General features: G+C 36.0%; 1 protein-coding gene across 2 annotated transcripts; it reads left to right on the forward strand.

The window, feature by feature from the left end:
• Positions 1 to 706: 706 nt before the first annotated feature.
• LOC149821150 (uncharacterized) lies at positions 707 to 19272 on the forward strand. Of its 2 annotated transcripts, none has more exons than XM_089982817.1 (9): positions 707 to 1236; positions 12756 to 12798; positions 12900 to 12978; positions 13113 to 13158; positions 13241 to 13339; positions 13917 to 13985; positions 14118 to 14484; positions 15661 to 15797; positions 18365 to 19272. In XM_089982817.1, exons 1-9 carry the CDS (start codon positions 928 to 930, stop codon positions 19232 to 19234), a joined length of 2019 nt encoding a protein of 672 aa, XP_089838943.1. In that variant the 5' UTR covers positions 707 to 927; the 3' UTR covers positions 19235 to 19272. The 2 variants fall into 2 exon arrangements, with proteins under 2 accessions (XP_089838943.1, XP_089838944.1); XM_089982818.1 differs by lacking the exon at positions 707 to 1236 and adding an exon at positions 7324 to 7419.
• The last annotated feature ends 1968 nt before the right edge of the window (positions 19273 to 21240 follow it).

A 21240-nucleotide genomic window follows, 5' to 3' on the forward strand; every position in this document is an offset into this window, starting at 1 on the left:
CAAATCTAATTAAATCAGATCCCATTCACTTTTATCTTTTTTCATCTGAATCCGACCGGTTGACATTTGTGTTTCCACTTTCCACCAATGTTAGTATCGGTGTGCGTATTGGCCTGAATCACCCGATACGTATCGTATCTCCAGGAAATCGATAAGCAATTGGCCTGAACCGGTTAATTTTAAAAAAAATCTGAAAATAGTCGAAATAGTTTTTAATATTATTTGACACGTGTCTTTCTGTAGTTAAAAGTTGGGCGATTCAAAATGGTTCAGCCCTGAATCAATATCGCTCGATTCACGTGAATCGTTTGGAAGATGATTCGTGACCCAAGACGATACTGACAACATTGGTTTCCACCCTCTTTCCTAGAAAAAACAAACGCCTACTTCACTCTTTCACCCCTCTTTCCTAGAAAAAACTTCCTCCTCTCAAAACCCTACCACCCCAAAGAGAGAGAGATCAGGAAATAGAAAAAAAAAGTAGTCTGGATAACAAGGAAAAAGGAAGAGAGAGAGAGAAAAAAGGGAAAAAAAGCTCTACCTCTCATCGCTTGTACGCCATCTCCGCCCCCCTTCTCTTATTCTCTCTCTCTCTACGCATTTCTCCCCGCAAAACAATTTTTTTTTTCTATAAAAATCGCGATTTCCCCTCTCTGTGTGCACGCATTTTCCCTTTAATCGCGTTCTGCGACTCCAAGAGAAAAACACACACGAAATACCCAAACAGGACCACGGTCACATCACCTCTCATCTCTCTCTCTCACTCTGTGATGTGACCGCTGGTTCAATGGATCCACAAATTTTCTCCCGTTCCCATTAGGAGGGGATTTCTAGATCACCCGTGTTTCTCTTCCTGTTCTCCTGCTTTCTCGGAAAGTTTTGGGATTTTCTGGGGTCCGCGTTTGGTTTCGGGGAAAAAATGAGGTGATGGCGGAGGGCCGACAGCAGAGGAGGAGCTCGAGGATCTCGGCCCTCGACACGTGGAGGCTCTCAGCCCTCACGCGTGCCAGTGGCGCCCCACGAGGGAGGCGCGGGCGGAGGCCCGCCTCCTCCGCCTACCCGCCTTCGCTGCGCGGCCGCAAGCGCGGCCGGAAGAAGCGCCGGCTGAGGGCCGTTGTGGAGGTCGTCGTCAGCTCCCTTGGCACCAAGCGCCCGGCCGGCGGCGACGACGACGATACGGACGAGGAACGCCACCACCACCAACAACGAGAGGGGGAGGAAGAGGAGGTGGAGAAGGTATGCTCGCCACACTGTCCCTTTAGTCGCCCTTCGTTCTATCTGTTCTTTTATGTATGTAGTTGCTCATTTATTGGTCTATATGTTAATAGTTCGTGGTGCACCCAATTAGTGAGGTTACCCATTTGGTCATTGCTTCTCTTTTATTACTTCACATTCTTTTTCCTTCTTTTGAAGATTGTATTGTTAAAGTTATATTCATAATGACTATGTTGTATGGATCTTTTATTCGATGATGGTGTTGCATGGTGGTGATGGTTATGCATGCTGGTAGAGAATATATATGTTTGATGCTAATTGCATTGGTTTTTGTTTGTGGATAGGAGAGGAAAAGAGAAAATGTGGTGAATGGGGTTCATTGGCTTGTGGGATTGGTGGTTTTCTTTTTGAGTGTTTGCTGGCAGAAACGGTGTGGGACTAATGCTTAAAGGAGGATTTCTGTGATGGGGTATGATGGAAATGGGATGGAAATGGGAAAAAAGTATCTGAATGCATAAGTTTGTGTTTTTGTGGCCTACTTTAGTTTGAGGAATAAAGTAGTTGTCTGTGACTTGAGTTGTTGGGTAATTGCAGTTTAGTGAGTGAAAAGTATTCGCCTTAATGGGTGTTTGAGAGGATGATCCACTGATCGGGTTTTGTGTATGTGATTAGTTGCGGTAACAGATTAATAATAAGGTTAGAGTCACACTATCTTAACCAGGGGGTCTCAGGCTTGAATTGCATTAGGGGCAATCATTAGTTTGATGATCTCTTAACAAGAGAAAAAAGAGAGGAAGTGATGGCAACATAATAAGCGAGCTATGCTGACGATGGGCCAATATGATGGGAAGTGGTGTCTGATTATTCTAGTTCAATGTTTGGAGGCATGTGAGATCTTCGTTGTATGATAACCTATATTAAATTTCTGCTTGCTTGCTTCCTTCCTTTCCCTGATTCTTCCTTCTTGACGGCTTGTACTATGGTGTGCTTATCTGGCCTCATAGTACCTGTAAGCATTTGAATGACATTGCCTGCGTGCATGTTGGACAATCCTTGTATTTTATGCTGTAGGACTTCTACTGGAAATAGTTATGTTTGCTGAATGAAACCACCTGCAAAGTTTTTTTATTAATCATGCTTAGGAGGTTGGTGGTGCCTTAGTGTTTCTTTCTTTTTTGATATTGTTCTCTCCATTGGGCTTCTGGTGATTTTAGTGAGTCAATTAGTTCACATTAAAAAATGAACATGATAGGATGCGATACTGATAATAATACAGAAACAGATCTTGTTGTGATGTTGTGGTGGGGCTAAAAGTGTGAGTGAACAATGAGTTTCTAGGATTGTTGTCCTTATTATACCCCTTGCTCAGGGGAATTAGTGAAGAACAGTGTTATCCTTTTATATCCTTGGTGTGGGAAATCAATGAACACAACTGAAACAAATACTCTGAATGTCTTGAGTTGTACCATCATATGGATTAAAATAAACATACTGCCATGCTTGAGTTCTTTGTAACTGAACAAATAGTGCAAAGGAAAGACAAATATACACAATTCTGGAAAATGGGGATGCTTTGATGTTAATCTGAAAAGTGCTTTCATGAGCATGGTTGGTAACAATAAGAGAATAAGTGACAAGGTACTCTTATGTGAGGTCTCCATATGTAGATTGCACACATTTTTTATGCTTAAATACCCCATGCAAGCAAAAAATTGTACAAAGGATGACAAGGATGTAGTGTACTGCTAGCTGCCCTGCAAAAGTGATCTCTGTCTGTCATTGTAGCTTCGGTGGACGATAAGCTACTTAAATATATGAGTGCTCAAGAGAAATCATATTGTATCAATCTTGACAGCTAGAATCAAGTCGTTCTGCTTATATGAATGCTTGTAAAGGTGATCATGCCATTTCAAGAGTTGACAGGAAAATGTAATTGGCTACATTTTTATTCTGCGCATTGTTTTCAGATGCAGTTCAAAATGCATCATCTACAAACAAAAGAATGAAAAGAAAGCCAGTAAAATTTTCAAGTGAGAAAGGTCATCTTTGTCCTTATGTTCCTGATTCAAGTAGTTCATGCTTCCAAAAAGGAACATAGTCTAGATTGGTACTAAGAAATTTGAATTTGATCTGACCAAGTTGAGACATGATCTTCCTACCTTATAACTGTCGGTCTTTTATTTTCAGTTTCTACTATTGTAAAGAAAACTTTTTGTACCTAATAGACAAATCTGTTGCGTATTACCTGCATGGTGGAGGAATTGCCATCTTACTATCCTATGATCTCATCCTTAGCGTGGGCTCAAAAAGTTCAAGGTATGCCAGAAGGATATGAGGATACTAGGATGCACAATGGTGGTTTGACTTGCAAGTTTGATTTTTTTTTCAAAAATAGGACACAAGTACACTGTTTTTTGTTTTTTAATCATTAAGAAGCTATTGTTTGATATTTTAATATTTAAAAATACATTTTGCTTGAAATATTATTAAATGTAATAAAATTCATTAAAAATATTAAATAATGGCTGTACAAATCTGTGTCTGAATCTACATGTCATCATGTCTCTTTTTCCTTATTTATTGTTTTTCACATGAAAGGCATCATAGAAATGGTTTCTTATGCTTTTCAAAGGATCTTTGTTGTCATGTTCCTAAATACTCAATCATTCTTCTGTATGTGTGTTTTTTTAAAACCTCTTCTCATGTTATGATCTGGCATTTCCTTTGAATGTGCTATCCTCTCTTTCCTGCGATGCAAATGGCTCTACTCATTGTTAGTACATTAGACATAGGTGTGTGAAAGTATGGCACCAGCTATGACTAGTGATTTATTGACTTCGGATATAGATTTGCCTCAACCCTGTTTGGAGTTGATCTATATTGTCTGATGAAATTAGTAAAAACCCTAATTTACAAGTTCTACATAAACTTTTTTTGTCCCCTTCTCTTTTTCTTTTTTCTTGTTGGGTTGTTTGTGGGAGGTTGGTTTGATATAGCTATACCAAATGTCTAGTTTTGGTAAAATCTGAGAAGGTCCGGCTACATCCATCCAACAAGTGATGTAGCTCATTGGCCTAATGTCATTGGATTAAGGTTATGCACCCAAGGTTGTAAAAAGCGTATCGTAACCTCTATGTGCCAAGCTCAAAATAAGATATGTATCGTATCGTGTCATTAAAAAATTGCATTTTCAATAAAATATAAAAATCCAAAAAAATAAAGAAAAACACAGAATACAAGAACAAAATAAATTTAAGGAATAAGATTAATTGAACATAGATATGTCATTAAACATTCAACTAAGCATAGATGTCATAATCAACTAAATATAAATTTCGTTACATAGATACAAAATAATAACATCAGTCATCTTCATTATTAAATATCCCACGTTCTGCATCAGGTATGACATCTTGTTGTGGCCTTTGTGTCTCTTCATCATTTGGTTCTGCAGCAATTACTTAGAATTATGTCATTACTTCTATTACTTGCTTCCTTCTTCTATCATTCATATTTCTAATCTTTTATATGAATGCACATCTCAACTTGTACATTATTTATAGCCATTCAACATGGTGGCACTCCTTCATTTGGAAGCGCTGCATTGTGCATGTTCATGCGGTGCAATCCCCCAGGAAGCACTACATAGAACCTATATCTCAGATTTACATGCCCTCTATATGACCATTGTTAACCTCACAGTATCACCATGCTAGGTCCTTAGCACGTGGAGGACGTCGAGCCATTAGTAAATCTAATGACCATAAATATAATCGATTAAGACAAAATATCACTACATACAAAATGCAAAAGGTTTCCATAACTCATTATAAAAGTTACAATTAGAACTTTTAATTTAAAAGGCCATGCTAGGAACAAAGGCATACAAGCTAGAGTTCAGGAATATATATATCCTTTTCAGTATCAGAACAACTCATTGATTTTTTTAGTTTATTGCAGTGCTCAGTAGCTTGAAATGATGATGGATCATCCTTATCTTTTTAGTCAGGGATCACCTCTGGCGAATTTTCTTCGACAAGTGTTGCATGTACTTGTATTTTTCTTTTATTATTTTTATAAGGCTAGTAAGAAGATCAACGCGAATATAAGACGAAATATGATGGGTACATAACTGCACGGTGAAGTTGCTACACCCCACAACATGACATTTAAATCTGTACAATCTACCATACATTATAAAATCACAAAAGTCACATTTTACTATTCCTTTCAACACGTTCCTAAGCCAATTGGTGTGCAATATTTTAATGTAGGATCGTTTGAGGGGAATTCTCCAATACCTCCACTCTCTATTTACCTCTTAGTGCATGGATTAGTAAATCTAATCATCACAATTAGGTAAAAGTAAAGCTAGGCTTAATAACACATCTAAGGCTTGATTTTGAGTTCTATAGGCATAAAAAATGGGACTAAGGGTAAAAATGAAGAAATATCTTGCAAAAACATAAAAAAGGTGCTTACCTTCTTCCAACTTCGATCTTACACAAATGAATAAAAAAAGGTCTTTTTACCTCAAAATACGTTTTTGAGCAAAAAATGGATGAAAAAATGCTCCTTTGTGTGTGAGGAGCGCAAAATCCCTCTTTCTTGCGCAAGAATCGACTTCTTAAAACACTTCCAAGCCCTCTAGGTATGTGGGTTCCTCTCTAATGGCTTCTAAAAAAATGAAAGAACCGGTCCTAGGAGGTGTTTTAAAACCCAAAACATGAAATGATTTTTCCGTCCTCTTTAAATCCTGTTGAACACGTATTATATGATACACCCTGTACCTGTATCATATGATACAGGGGTGTATTGTACGATATGTACAATACACACTCATATCGCGATATGAGTGTGTATCGTATCTTAAAATGCAATCGATATGGTACATATCGTACCATACAATACGATACTTACAATACTGTATACACCTCTTGTTGATCCAATGACCATCCTACTTAAGATTGCAGCTTTAGGAACTTGCAGGGTACTAGTTGACATATGTAAAGGGCCAAATGGGTGCTTTTGAAGCCCAAATCACCTGCATCAACATGTTGCGACTTGGATGCAGGTGAAGATGTGGTCAGTGCAAACTTTACCTATTATTGTCAAGTTTCTTCCTTTCTGTTGACCATCCTTTGACACTTTAGGGAGTAGTGACTTCTTGTCAGTGACGAGCTCCATCGACTTCTCTTCATAGTTGGCAAACTCGGCAAGTCGACTTGGGAATTGCTCGTGTCGACCCAATTGGACCCCATCTGGGTCACCGATTCAGGACCACCGATCCACCTGCCTCTATGTGTTTTCTGTCATGCATTTTGTGGTTTTAATGCATAATGCAAATAAAAGAATACTTATAAATAATTATATGTTTTTAAAACATAAATATTAACAATTATGTATAGTTGATTGAATACTTATATAGCTTACTCATTGATGTGATGTGCTAAATTTAGTTATTATACTATGAATTTTGTTTTTTTCCATATCTTAACACTAGAAAATGCATAGTCTTAACTCGTTTGTGTTATCGAGTCGACCCACTGACTCGCGAGTCAAGGGTTGGGCAATCTGAATCCGAGTCACGAGTTTGCCAACTATGCCTCTTTCGTTATCAGTGGTGAACTAGTAAGTGGTCTCTCTCTCTCTATATATATATATATCCACAGACACACATAAGTCACTGATTTTCTCTCACCCTCTCTTTCTCGTTCGACTAAAAATAGCCCCACTCTTTTTCTCGTTAAATAGCTACGACCTAGTCTGATTGGACCTGGGTCTCAACTGGGGGTTACCAGTCCCTTGATAATTTTCTCTCAGGGTTCTAAACCTTGGCCCAAAATTTGATCAGAACTGGGTCTTCCATTTCCCACTTAATACATCTCACTTCCTATTCGTTTAAAATTTAAATATACCTCTTTTCCATTTCCTACTTTCATTTCTACTAGAGCAGTTATCTTCTATGATTACATTTGAGACATCTATATAATATAGCTTGTCTTTTGAAGTCTTCAAGGTTGGATGCAGAGGTTGGAAGGTGTTCTGATGTTCTAATGCCTGCATTTTGGAGAATGTTGCAAATGCCTTCGTCAATGGCACTACAAATTCAAAATTAGGCTGAGTTGCTAGCTAGCTATACAAACATGTTTCATGCTGATGTTTAACAAGATCTAGAATGCCAAGTCATCAGGTCACCTCATTGTAAGTCTTTTATTTCATGACCCTAACATGCCTTGGCTTGGGCATGAATGCTTTCCTAGGTCTTGTCTGAAATTTGAAAATTATAATTTTATTCTATGTACCCATCCATATTTTTTCTTGAAGGTATTTGAGTTCCTAAATGGTTTTAATTTTGTCCATTTTTTTGTAGCTGTTTGCATTTTCTCTATCTGTTTCTTTTCTTTGCCAATTTTTGGTTTCTTGAATTATAGCTTTGCTATCTCAATTGTATTTTACTTTCTTGATGCCTATCGTGGTAGATTGCGGGGCTTGATCTTGACTCAAATACCTATGTTGAGAATTTTGATCACTTACCTTGGTGCAACCTCTATCAATGTCATCCTCTTCACTAACCCTCTTGTGGCTGCACTTGGAAAAGAAACATAAGCATATGAGAAACTTGTGAAAGCAGACTTGGTTTTCTCAGGTTAAGCAACATAAAAGCTGGGTGCCTTTTTGAATAAAGCCAAAACTTTGGTGCCATTTTTTAAGTTGGGTCCATTTTGTGTTCTGTGCATCTCTCTCTCTCCTATGTATGTGTGTTGTATGCGAGTGATTGGTTCCTCCTCGGGTAGGAGGGAATGGACAGTTTTGATTTCTCAATCTTTTCATTTTTTGGTTCTTTTTTTTCTAATTTGATCCTATGGATGTGATCTACATGGTTTGTTTAATAGGAATCGAGTTTTGGATAATCCGAATATGACATCTGAGTATGTTTTTATAAGGTTTCAAAAATCAAGAACCGAAAAATTTCTTAAATTTCCAAGCTCATAAAATCATATTTTTTTTAATAAAAAAAAGCACATTACAACAGTTGATTCTTACAAACAAAACATTCAGAGCACATATATGAGGAATGATTTGCAAAATATCACTTAGAACATCAAACATCAACACTGTCTACACCATGTGGACGGTACACGAAACTGATTTTCCATATATATATATATGTGTGTGTGTGTGTGTGTATGCGTGCGTGTGTTTTTGGGGGGGGAGGAGTTATCTAATTTCTTATGCTAGTGTTAGCAGTGTTCAATAGATTGAAATGTGCAAAACACCCTTAAAAACAAGACATTTTTAAAATAATAGTTATTTTTAAGGATAGAGAGAATCTTGGGAGGGAAAGAAAAAGTTAAACACATTTTGCAAAAAGTAACAAGTCAAACCTATATAATATGTTACTTTTAGGGGTAGTGTATGTTGCTTACAAGGTGGGATAACTTGGGATGTGCTCTAACTCGCCTATGATAACTTGTTAAAATCATACCTGAGTCTTGAGATAAATATTGCTTGTTTGAATTTTTATTTTATTAAAAAAATGTGCAATGTGGCACATTTTTCCATTTCCATCATACCCATTTTGGCTAAAACCACTCACAAGCTCTCACTTTTATATAAAAGATAGAGGCCCATCATCATCTACTTTCGGCTTATGTGGTATTAAACTCTTATAGCATACAATGTGTCGGTTGAACTCAATGTCATTTGCTTCAACAATTTAAAAGTTAAAACCATCATTAAATGACATTGAATGTGGCTATGGTTTGATAGAATGCCAAGCTCTTTTTTCATAAAATTTATAAAAAAGACGTTTAAATTTATATTTTTTGTACTTTTAAGTATATAAATTAATGTTATTAAATAACAAGTATATTTTGGTTTGAAATTTTATCGCATAATATAAATTTTTTATTTATCTTATATATATATATACATAAATTGTAACTTTTTTATTTCTCTTAATATGTATGTGTGTGTGCCTTCATCCTAATTTTTAATTTTTATAAACTCTTAGAATCAGTGTCTCATATTTGTATATTTGTATCCATGTGCACTTAATAATTTCAATTTGAAAAGTGAAAGTGAATTTTTTGACCCCAAAAAGTAACTATATATTTTTTAAAGAATGCCTTTACTTTTAAAAGTGTTTTGGTCATTTTGATCAATTGAATTATATATATGTGTATCTGTTTATATAACTTTAAACTTGTTATATTAATGTTCACAGCATTTAACCAATCAAAATGACAAAATTCTCATAAATACAATGGTATTTTTTAAAATATATGGTGGAGAAAAAAAGTCACTTTTACTTTTGAAATTCAAAATGCTAAAGTGTTTGACTTTGTGTTTTCTTCCAAAAAAAGACACTGTTCTTTATTTTTCAAATCTAAATTACTAACGTCCACTTTATTACTTTTTAAATAATGTATTTTCACTTTTCTTGATTCCCTACAAAATAAGACTCACTCTACTTTAAAAGTAACTAATCCATGTATTTTGAAAAATGCCATTGCTTTTAAGGATGAAGATTTTAATCAGCTGAACATGTATGTGCGTGTGTGTGTGTGTGTGAGAGAGAGAGAGAGAGAGAGAGAGAGAGAGAGAGAGAGAGAGAGAGAGAGAGAGAGAGAGAGAGAGAGAGAGAGAGAGAGCATTGATTTTATCTATTTAGTAGGACATTCAGATATGTTATGATTTTTTTTTCCTTTTAAACATCCTGTGAATTATGCTGTTTCAATACAAAGCCCATTTTTTTATAAAATTATAGCTGCATCATGGGCAGTTGGCTTTTAATGTTGTTAGAAAACCTATGTCACATGGGTGCAGTTGTGGGGGTGCGGCACTTTAAAAAACTTGGGTGCGACAAAAAATATATAAATATATAAATAAATAATATATATATATATATATATATATATATATATATATATATATAAAGTCCAAAAGTTGGACGTAAATGACCTTGGGTGCGGTCAATGTTGACTACACCGGGTGCCGCACCCACACGCGCACCCACGTTGCATCGCATCGACGCGGGTGCGACACCCAATTGGCCGAGTCCTTGTGACATAGTAGAAAACATGTCTAAATATCAAAATATCTTAATCTAAAACATGTCCTTTACTAAATAAATAGAGAGATCAAATATACAAGATTTGATCCACTAACCACTCGATAGACGGAGAGTAAGAAACATCCAATATTATTGATTGTAGATTTTGGACCTTCCTTTTGATTGGATGGTCCCCAGAGAGAGAGAGAGAGAGAGAGAGAGAGTTTGTGGTTGCCTACTTGAAGGAACCTTTAGGGAGGGTGGTGCCCAATGTCACCTGGTTATGGGTGCGTGTGCAGGTACGACATGGAAATTTCAAAATATGTGGGTACGGGGACACAACTATATATATTAAATATCACATAAATAAAAAAAAATTCAAAATAAACTGAATATAATCTAAATATAATACTATATCTAAAATATATATTATATACTTAAAATATAAAGTTATAAGCTGAAAATATTATTATAAATTATAAACTGAATACATACTTGTATGTACAGAGGGTAAAATGGCGTGTTCATGTGTTGACACGGGGACACACCTTATGACACATGTACATAGGGCAAAATGGAGTGTTCGTGTGACATAGGTGGTGCCAAACTTTGTATAGATCAAGGTTGCCAAACTAGGAAGCGGAAGCGAGAAGCGAGGCATTTTAAAATTTATAGGAAGCAAGAAGCGAAGTATCAATTTGAAAGCAAAATAAGAATAAAAAATGAAGCAATATGGTAACTGAATGGGAATCGAACAAGAAGCAAATAACAATTAAAATAAAATTGATTATTATATTTCATGATTTTTCAGTAAAAGAGTTAGTTTTTTGTTAAAATCTAACAATAATGGTTACCAATTTAGAGAAAGTACATGAGAAGTGAGTGGAAGCGTGAGGAAATACATGAAAAACATGAAAAGAAACATGAGGAAACTCAGAAAAGCATATAGGAAGCATAGAAGCATGGGGATTCGAGAGTCCCATGAAGTTTTGAAAGCGATGAGTATTACGTTTCCGAAGCGAGTTTCCAGGAAGCACGCTTCCCACCTACCTAAGAAGCTTCCGGTAAGTCTGGTCTAGATCATACTCACAAATATCTTCGATATTTTGAAAATACCAAAGGTTAATGTTATACTGAAAAAATGCGATATGTCTCAAAATATCACCTATTTTTATATTTTTACATATATTGATATTTTCCTGGGAAGACTAGATTTTTCAAAATATCACAAGATTTTTCCTCCCCAATATTTTTTCGAGAACGAGATTTGTGACTATGGTCTAGATAGTAACCTTGCATGTGAAAATATTTAGGTCCAACCTAAATATTACTGCCTATCAAAAACTTGCCTTTTGAATACAGTTTACTATTTAGAAAGGGGCAACAAAAGATGCCAAAGTTATTGAAAAGTGGTCGAGATTGTAACGCCACTCAATATTGCATTGATTGTGTCTGAATGGAACTAAAGCGAGTCATTTATTTAATATGCATTTATCTGCTTTGGATTTTTGAACGGAACCTTAAGGCCACTTACCTGTTTAAGATGAATATATCTGTCTTCTTTTAGAAAAGAAATAGAAAGATGCATGTATCTGATTGGGTGTGGGTGGGGAGTGAGGACAGAGCATCTTCACTAGAAATATCCAAGTTTGGAAAAGTGACGGGGCGTTATCATTTCAGCATTTACTGTGAGGTAAAAATAGTTGGTTATCTGTCTTGTGCCGTTATGTTCAGAGAAAGTAATCTATATAAGATTTCAGCTATTACTGCTCTCCAGCTAAAATACAACCTTCAATGAGAAAGAATGGGTGAGACAGAGAGACGAGGTTGGGAAGGAGGAAAAGAGGGTGGTTCAGCGGTTACATTAGGTCAGAGAGACGACTTTCATACACACATAAGAGTGATAGGGGTGTGCCTTGTTCTCCTTTGTGATTAGGCTAAAGGGATCCACACACAGTTGCATTTGTCTGCCCAAGATATTTTCATTTGCTATAGCTATGGGAAGAAGAAGTCGGAAGGTATCATCTCAATTTAGTATTTACAGCAAAGAAAAGTTGGTAAGTCCATTATTTGTTGGGATAAGAAATTCTTCTATACAAAGTGTTGGTTATACCTCCTTTGCATCAAAATGAGATATGCTGCCATTGTCCATCTGTAAATGGAAATCTGATAAGTTTGGGATGGTTGATTTGGGATATTCACTCTTCTATGTAGGTTAAAAGGAAAACATTGTTTTTCCTTGGATGTGACTGTGTTTTTGTTTCTTATTATTGTTATGCTTCTTTTATATTTCAATATGTAGTAAAACTTCTTTCTTTGGCTATATTTCCGTTTTCCATTTGAAGTGTAGTGGAGGAAGATCAATGCTATTGCATCTATGGTATCTGAATCTAATTATTTATGTTTGAATATCTGTCTACTGAAACTAATTCCTTAGTAGCTTGAGGGATCTTTTCCTCTAAAAGGTTGCTTATGACTGCAGGAAGCGCAAGCTCTAAACCAGGATGACGATTTGGGTGGTACTGGTTAGTCCATTTGCCTAACTATCTGGCCTTTTCACATTCCTTGCAAGAGATTTACATATGTTCTAAGGGTGAGTTGTCTGAATCAAAATTTTCTGCCGCAGACACATTACCAGTCTCTCCATCGATGCCTTGGATTCCAGACAAGAAAACACTTGAGCTTATCCTTGATATATTGCAGAAGTAAGTGATACACTGATTGAGTATTGTTTTTCATTCTTGGTGTAGCTCACGTTGTGTTGGATTTATATCATTTGAAAATTTGATTAACCTTTTACTGCTCTTAATTTTAATTTTAAATATATGTTTCATGTCAGGAAAGATACACATGAAATTTTTGCTGAGCCAGTTGATCCTGAGGAGGTGGGCATCTGAAGATAGATTGGTAATGTTTAAGATTTGATTTGTGCAAGTATTTATTTGTTTATTTGTTTTTTTTTGACAGGTAGAAGGTTACTATGATATAATTAATGAACCAATGGATTTTGGAACTATGAGGGCAAAACTTCAGGAAGGGATGTATGCAACTTTGGAACAATTTGAGGTTCTTGCTTTGTGCCATACCTTGTTTGCTAATACATCTTGTTTTGTGTTTCTTATCCAATTCATGAAAACAGTATCAGTTCTAACAATTAGTAAACTTCTGAGTATTGATTTTGTATTATGTTTCTTTTTATTGACTTCTTTTAATAGAAGTACATGTTGATTTACTTTTCTAATAAAAAAGGTTGTATTTATTTTATATTATAATTTTGTATAACTGTGGCCCTTTTTTTTTCTGTTTTGAAGCAATCAGTCTCTATAACGGCATTTGATTACCTAAGATTTAGCACTTTTTGAAGACTTGAATCCTCTGATTTGTATTCAAAGTCAGACCCCTTCCATTAAGGATCATATGAAACCATGGTTGTTTGGGGCCTGTCAAAAATCCTCCTTTTTTTTTCTTTCACTTTGCACTTCATTCTATTTCTCTTGATTTTGGAATCTTTTTGTTACCTAAAAGGAGAAAGAGAGACTGTCTGCTTGTTGAGAGCTGACAGTCCTTTTTCCTAAGTCAGTTCTTTTGTATTTTCCTGAAACTAAATCAGATAGGGCATTGATCATTATTTTATGAATTGCAGAGGGATGTCTTTCTGATATCTGGCAACGCGATGCATTTCAATTCCTCAACTACCATATATTATAGGCAGGTTAGGTTCTTCTGTCATACTGAATTTGATAAATAAGATTTTTTGTCTTCCATGTTCTTTTATTGGAGTAGTTAGTCACTGAGAAGATATTAGCTGCTTTTTAATTGAATAGATGACTGCTGGATTTTCTAGGCTCGTTCTATACAAGAGTTGGCAAAGAAGACCTTTCATAGTCTCAAAACTGATCCTGAGAACTTTGTATTGGATCATTTATCAAAAACGACAAAAACTGGTAAAATGGTGAAGGTACCAAAAGGTTCTGGTAATTCAAAGGCTCAATGTGAAAGTAGAAGTTCAGATCGTGTGTCAGCATCCCCACTTACTAGTCATAGAAAACAGAGGAATGCAGCCCCAGATGGTGCTACTGTTATTGCAAATGAGAAACATGGTTCTGTACTTGCCAGTTTGAGTTCTGGAAGGAACCACCATCCCTCTGCCATGTCTCATGGTTCAAGCCCTCTTGCTGATCGTAGAAGAGACCAAGAAGAAGATATTTTAGGTGAGGACATGATACTTCTGAGCTGCCCGTACTGGAGTTATGTTTCTCAAACTGATCTATTGGTGAGAGAAAAAGCTTTGCTTTTTCAATTGTTTTGAGATCATGTTAGTAGCTTTTGCTTGTGCATGATACTGCTAGTCTATGACCGTACTATTGTCATGAATGCAAGCATGCATTTCTGAAGTCTGCTCTGGCACAAAACACTCATACACACATATACTTAAGCATACCTTTTTCTATTGGTAGGTAATTTTATGTATTATACATCTCTCTCTCTCTCTCTCTCTATATATATATATATATCTTTGCATGTATGTATGTCTCTGTGCATTGCGTGCATGCACATGAGTGAGAGCGAGAGAGTTTTCATGCACCTTGCTGAAAATTGATTACATATTTTTTGGTCTCTTCTACAACTATGAGCAAGGGTTAAAGTATGTACTGTTCGGAAAAGGAATCAGCTGCCAAGTTTTCAGGCTGTTAACATTTTGCAGCTGTCACCTGGGTATGGGTGCAGGTGTGGGTACGGACGGTAAGACACGGCAATTCCAAAAAATGTGGGTACGAGGACGTGGCTATATATGTATGTATGTATATATATATTAAATATCACATAAATACAAAATAAACTGAATATAATCTAAATATATATGCTATATCTAAAAAATATATTATATACTGAAATATAAAGTTACAAACTGGAAATATAATTATAAATTATAAATTGAATACAAACTTGTATGTACGGAGGGTAAAATGGCATGTCCAGGTGTCGACAGGTGTCGACACATGTCGACATGGGGACACGTGTACGGAGGGAAAAATGTAGTGTCCAGGTACCATAGTTTTACAGTTATATTTCCCTACATTTCCATGATACGGACTTGTATTACTTTTTTCTACAATGTGCTTTTCTGTAGATTTGGCTCTCACCTGACATTGACAAGTTGAACTTGAAAGTTCTTCAATTTTTGTGTGAGATTACTATAGTATAAGCATTGGATATCTAGGGAAGTCCTCAGAATTACTACTTGTCTAACAGACATCAGGAGACACTTCTATGACAGTGATGGTGTCATCATCATGCTTTCTCATCTTTTTCAAAAATGTTATCTGCTGAAGGTTCACTTATATTCACCATGGTTATATTTCTGAATTAGTTTTGAATTTTTTTAGGGTCTCTAAGGGATGGATGGAGATCTTGTTTTTCTGAGGAAGATCGTCGTTCCACATATAGCTCTTGGAACCCTTCATCCACTAGAAGTGAATCAACTCCTTTGCCACTGTATGGGGGCCCAAGACATCTTGTTTATGTGAGTTCTCTTCATTGCACGTAACTTACTATGATTACTTTCGAATTTGTGCAAATGAACTTCATCCATTTTATATCTTGTTTCTGAAGGTATTTTTAAGATGACATCCTTCATTTTATAAGCACAATTGTGAGAAATAATAAGGTTCTAGGGGAATATAATAATGTTGGAAAGTGTATCTTACAATAACCAGAATGCTTGAAAAAGCTGCATCTCTCTCTACTAAGCTATTAATGGTCTGATGATGACAATGGTCTTGGAGGTTACCTATTATGTTTGTCACTTTCTTGCTGCTTGATGGAATTGCAGGCCTTTGACAGACCTGTGAGTATTTCTTTATACCACCATGAAGAAATGCATATATGTGATTTCTCGTCATTTTGTAATACCTGTTATTTTTCTTTGTTTCCAAGTTGACAGAAAATTTGTATTCATGCTTCTGATAGGAATTTGTCTACTCTTAAAGCTTTCTTTCTTTTTTTTGTCTTTTGCATATGGATTGTCAGCTGCTAAGGGGTTGCTCCATTTTGTGTTGTTTACTTGCTTTTGGGTAAGGCTTTGAAGGGTGATCAGGTGAATACCAGGTTTCTGCTGAGTCAACATTATCTCTGGACTCTAATTATAAGGTTTACAGCTGAGATGTAAGATTTAATACGTGAAGCTAATCTATGTGTTTGACTCGAACTCTGCTTGAGCTTGTGAGAGGGTGTAGGTACAGATGTGATAGATCTTGTATGCTTGCGGCAGGGTTTTCTTTGCACTTACTGCAATGCCTTTTTTCTTTGGTTTCTCATTTATTTTGTTAGTCGATCCTTGATGTCCTTTTGGAGCCTAAAAGAAAGTACTAAAGCCAGCTAATTTTCAGTTAAGCAATTGAACATATAATTTCCTCAGATGCCAAAAGCTATAATGGGAATATGAAGTGGATTATGAAGAATTCTGTGGCACAAAAGATGGTTGTTGTTTTCAGCCTTGCAACTTAGTGTTGTGTTTGGATTGGCATATCTATTGCACTACCACCATGACAGTTATGTGATGATCTTAAGCAAGGTTTTACTTTTCATTAATATGCCTTCTTTCATGCCTATGTTATTATGGGAACGTTTAGACATCTGACAATGAAAAATGTGTTTGTTTGCTTGTGGAATGATTATTATCTTTCGTTTTTGTGTATGGTAAGTTTACATTATTGTTCATTGTTGGAAAATATGTACTCGTGACATGCTGATATTTACCTTAGTATCAATTGGTTTGCATTTACACTAGAAATTAATAATTTTATAGTGATTACTATACGATATCATGAGAGTGTGAGTTATGTGTTATCGAAAATTGTTACAGTTGTTAGAAAGTTGCATGAAACTATATAGTATGCTCTCAGACATATGATGAAAACCCATGACAGTGTCCTCTATTGGACCATATATATGCATAGAAACAGAAGCGTGTGGTGTGCAAGGTGAGCCTCATTCATCCTAAACTGCTTTGCCACCATTTAATGGCATCAGATGGAATAATCTGGTCTATTTGTGTGGCTCATGGGTGTGATTTAGTAGCTGATTGATTCTACCTGAGTTGCCGTTTCTGGTGCATCACATGGGAGCCTTCTTGTAATTCAATTCATCTGGTTCATGGTGGCGGCCAAGGGATGTTCTGTTACTCCTTTCAATTTCCCCTTTTAATTTTCTCTTCCATGTTGGGTGCTGTTTTAGTTGGATATAGGCTGTCATAGGGCACACCATTTAGGGTTTGTGTCCAGGGTACATGACATGATACTTTATGACACCCACGAGCATTATTTTATAATTTTTTTAAAAAATAGTAGTTTTAATTATATTTTTAATAATAAATATATTTTATATTATTAAATATCAATAATTTTCAATCAATTAACTAATTAAAAAATCATGTCATTGTATCCTATTGTAAAAAATTTCAAATTCATGTCTCAGAAACGAGTCCTGGTTCGTCTCCATGTTTTTGTGACAAGTTATAAACCTCTATGTGGCAAGTAGCAGAAGATAGAAAAACACATTTGAGATTTGCATGATTAAATAGACTTCTGATGAGCACTGTGCCCGAGAGAAATGGTTACAGACACTGTCAAGGAATTTTAGATGATAAAAGATCGCTCCTTTCTGTGTAGGATCGATATGTCAACAGTATTATTATAGTCTAGTGAAAGCCTTACTATGATAAATATGCTTGTGCTTGGAATACCTTACCTGGTTCAGTAAGATTTTGAACATCTATGGACTTCAGCAAGAGCGGGACAAGACCATTAGAATATGAGTTACCCCAGTTCCACTAGTGTTCTGCCTGGACTTGTCGACAGTTTTCCAGATTTGAAGATCACACTTTGAATTTCATATTAAACTGTATATTGTGTTAAGAAGATTTTTAAATCTCTCTCTCTCTGAGAACTGGGTTTGCAGTCAGGCTGTTCATGCTGGAGAACTGGGTTTATGGTCTGTTGAAACATTGCCATCTTTATGACAGCTGAAATTCTTATAAAGAAATGTCATTGTTAACGGACTTTCTTTTTGCTAATCCTAAAAATTTCGCAGGTTAATGAAGGGGATTTTGGGTATGTGGAAAGCCTTACCCGTTTTGTTGCCGATCTGGGACCTACTGCACAGATGGTTGCACAGCGGAAGATAAAGAGGTGCAAGTTGTTAGAAGCCACAAATGTTGCTTCATTTCCAGCAACCCATGTGCAACTTCCATCAAATAGTGTCACGAGTGCTTTCAGTGCTTCAAGCGGCCATTCTGTTGCCGTAGAGAAAACCAGTAGAGATCAGACTGTAGCAGTTCAACCTGCTTCATTTTCCCCTGCTAGCCGAATTGGATTGCCGGTTTCTCGTGCTTCTGTTGGTTCATTAGTCTTTGAGTCCACGACTCAGCCTGATCCCAAGCAGATGCTGGTGCCTAGACCTGAGCTGGCTTCTTCAGTTTCTCAATCTAAGCTTCTTGAAATGGTCTCGAGAAACGGTAATGCATGGGCTGCTGGAAATGGAGGTACTGATGCCGACTCAAGGCTGCCGGTCTATTGCCATGACAATGGTGCAGCATGGCCTGGACCAGCCAAGAATATGTCGAGGACAAGCCTGGGCACTGAACCGGGTCAAGGGATCAGCTTTGCAAGGAACAGTTTATGGCCTCTTCGCCCTGAATCCCCGCTGCCTCCATCTTTCTCTCAGCTTCCTCGACAAACTGCAGTCATGGATATGTCATTTGTTCAGGCACGTTTGAACGGTCTGAGCTCAGGCCATGATCGACAAAGGCAAGGGTCTAAGCCAACAGAACCTTTGGTCGATATGCCAGTGCCCCATTCAACAGGTGCTTGGGAACAAGCTCGGAACATGAGAAGCCAGGCCAAGCCATCATCTCTATCTATTTCAGATAGTCATCAGCCAGATTTGGCACTTCAGCTTTGACTATCAATTTTTTCAAAATATTGAAAAGTTTCTTCGGCCATTGTCTCCTGATGTATAGTTGTGCCTATTTTGTTGCAGAAATCTCTCTCTCCTCACTCTCTATATATAGAGAAATGGGCCCGTGCTAAATGAAACGTGCTAAATGAGTTTTTCTGCTCTTTCAGTGTTTTTTTTCGCAGTTCCAACCCCAATAAATGTATTGGCCATGGTCGATTTATAAGAAATTCACACCTGGATCATGTGTTTTCTATGAAAAAAATGATATTTCTAGCTTTGAAAATTTACAAAGGTTTTGGACCCTTGATTTTATCAAACGTTATAACAACTCATAAAGTCTAACTGTCAGAATTTAAAAATAAAATAAAAAACCTGAAAAACTCATTTAGCAAGTTTCATGGACTCATTACTCTCTCTCTCTATATATATATGGAACTATTGAACTTAAAATCATAGGTACCGAACTATTGAAAATTTACAAAGGTTAATATTTTGTGTTAATGAAGGTACCGAATTATATGGAACTATTGAACTTAAAATCATAGGTTTTAGATTTCTTTTGGAGATTAAACACTGTTGATGTGATTTATAAATTTGTTTAGTGGAAAATGAGTTTTAGGTCATATGAAGGGCTTCAAAAATAAAGATGACGATGCACTAAAATTTTATGACTCCAAAACTCATATTTTTTATCAGAATAACATAACCCAAGGTTTGATCCTTAACAAACAAACCATCCTGAACATATCTACGTGGTAGGATTGAGTTGATAAAGCTTGAACTCAGCTCAATAGTTTAATATAATTTAGTGCCTATCGGAACCCCAAATATTAATCCTTTAAGAAAAATGATCATGATACATTTTTTGAAACTTCTAGCAATTTGACAAAATTTCTTGCATATCCAAAATTATGATTCTTGATTTTTTAAGACATTTATTCTTCATAAATATAGCACAATCATGGTAAAACTTTACTTGTGAATGTCTTCAAAATATAACCTTTGAAAAAATGGCATAGGCAGGAGGACATTTGCAACTCACGGTTGCAAAGGTTCTATTGTATTTCTATTGTATTTGCAAATATCCTCTTGCTCTGTTTTTTTTAATGCACGAGGATATTCGCAAATACAAGATGACCTTTGCAACTCATGGTTGTAAACGTCTCTAAAATGTGAGAACCTCTTTTTACTAAATACTCACTTTTGTGAACGACCTCATGCCTATGCCCCTTGTACGAATTTATTAAAAGGAGGTTCACATATTTTGAAAAATTTAGTGCTCATGGTTGCAAATGTTGTACTGTATTTGTGAATGTCAGAACATGTCAATCAAAGAGCCACTTGCCTAGTATTTGCAAAAGTGTCACTAAAGCCTTCAACAACACTTTAAAAGCATCACTAAAGGCCTTTTACCTTTTAGTGCGCGATGCACATTTTGGAGACATTTGAAACAATGAGTTACGAAGGTCGTATTATATCTTTCTGCCTAAAAAAAGGTACAAGGACATTCACAAATATAGGATGACCTTTGCAACCATGGGTTGTAAAGATTGTACTATATTTGCGAATGTCCTCCTCTTTGTGTTGTTTTTTTATGAACAAGTGTGCACATTTTGGAGACATTTGTGAAGGTCGTGTTATATTTGCAAAGGAATAAAAATGTCTTAAAAAATTAGGAATAAAAATTGTAGACATGCAAAAAATTGTCAAATTGCTAGGTATTTCAAAAGACGTGTCATTTTGCAAGGACAATATGGTTTTTTTGTGTGTATATATATATATATATATATATATATATATATATATATATATATATATATATATAGGTGATAGTTGCTAAACACTTGTCTCGCTAACCACATTGTTAATCGGGCTTTCAAAGATTTTTTTCATATATTAAATCTGATTGTGCAAATCTGTTTGGCGCAGTCAATTTACTAGGAAACAATACTTGGATCATGTTTTTTTGATGAAAAACATGATTATTTAAGCCTTGAATATTTAGGAAA

This window comes from Nuphar pumila, chromosome 12 (assembly GCF_984573655.1).
Source record: "Nuphar pumila chromosome 12, dmNupPumi1.hap1.1, whole genome shotgun sequence".
Classification (NCBI taxonomy): Eukaryota; Viridiplantae; Streptophyta; class Magnoliopsida; order Nymphaeales; family Nymphaeaceae; genus Nuphar; species Nuphar pumila.

Bases quoted from the DNA above. Each gene is read 5' to 3' on its own strand.
- LOC149821150 (XM_089982817.1), top strand. From the start codon at position 928: ATGGCGGAGGGCCGACAGCAGAGGAGGAGCTCGAGGATCTCGGCCCTC. The intron at 13,159-13,240 runs GTGGGCATCTGA...TTTTTTTGACAG, and splicing joins AGCCAGTTGATCCTGAGGAG to GTAGAAGGTTACTATGATAT. The intron at 14,485-15,660 runs GTGAGGACATGA...GAATTTTTTTAG, and splicing joins CCAAGAAGAAGATATTTTAG to GGTCTCTAAGGGATGGATGG.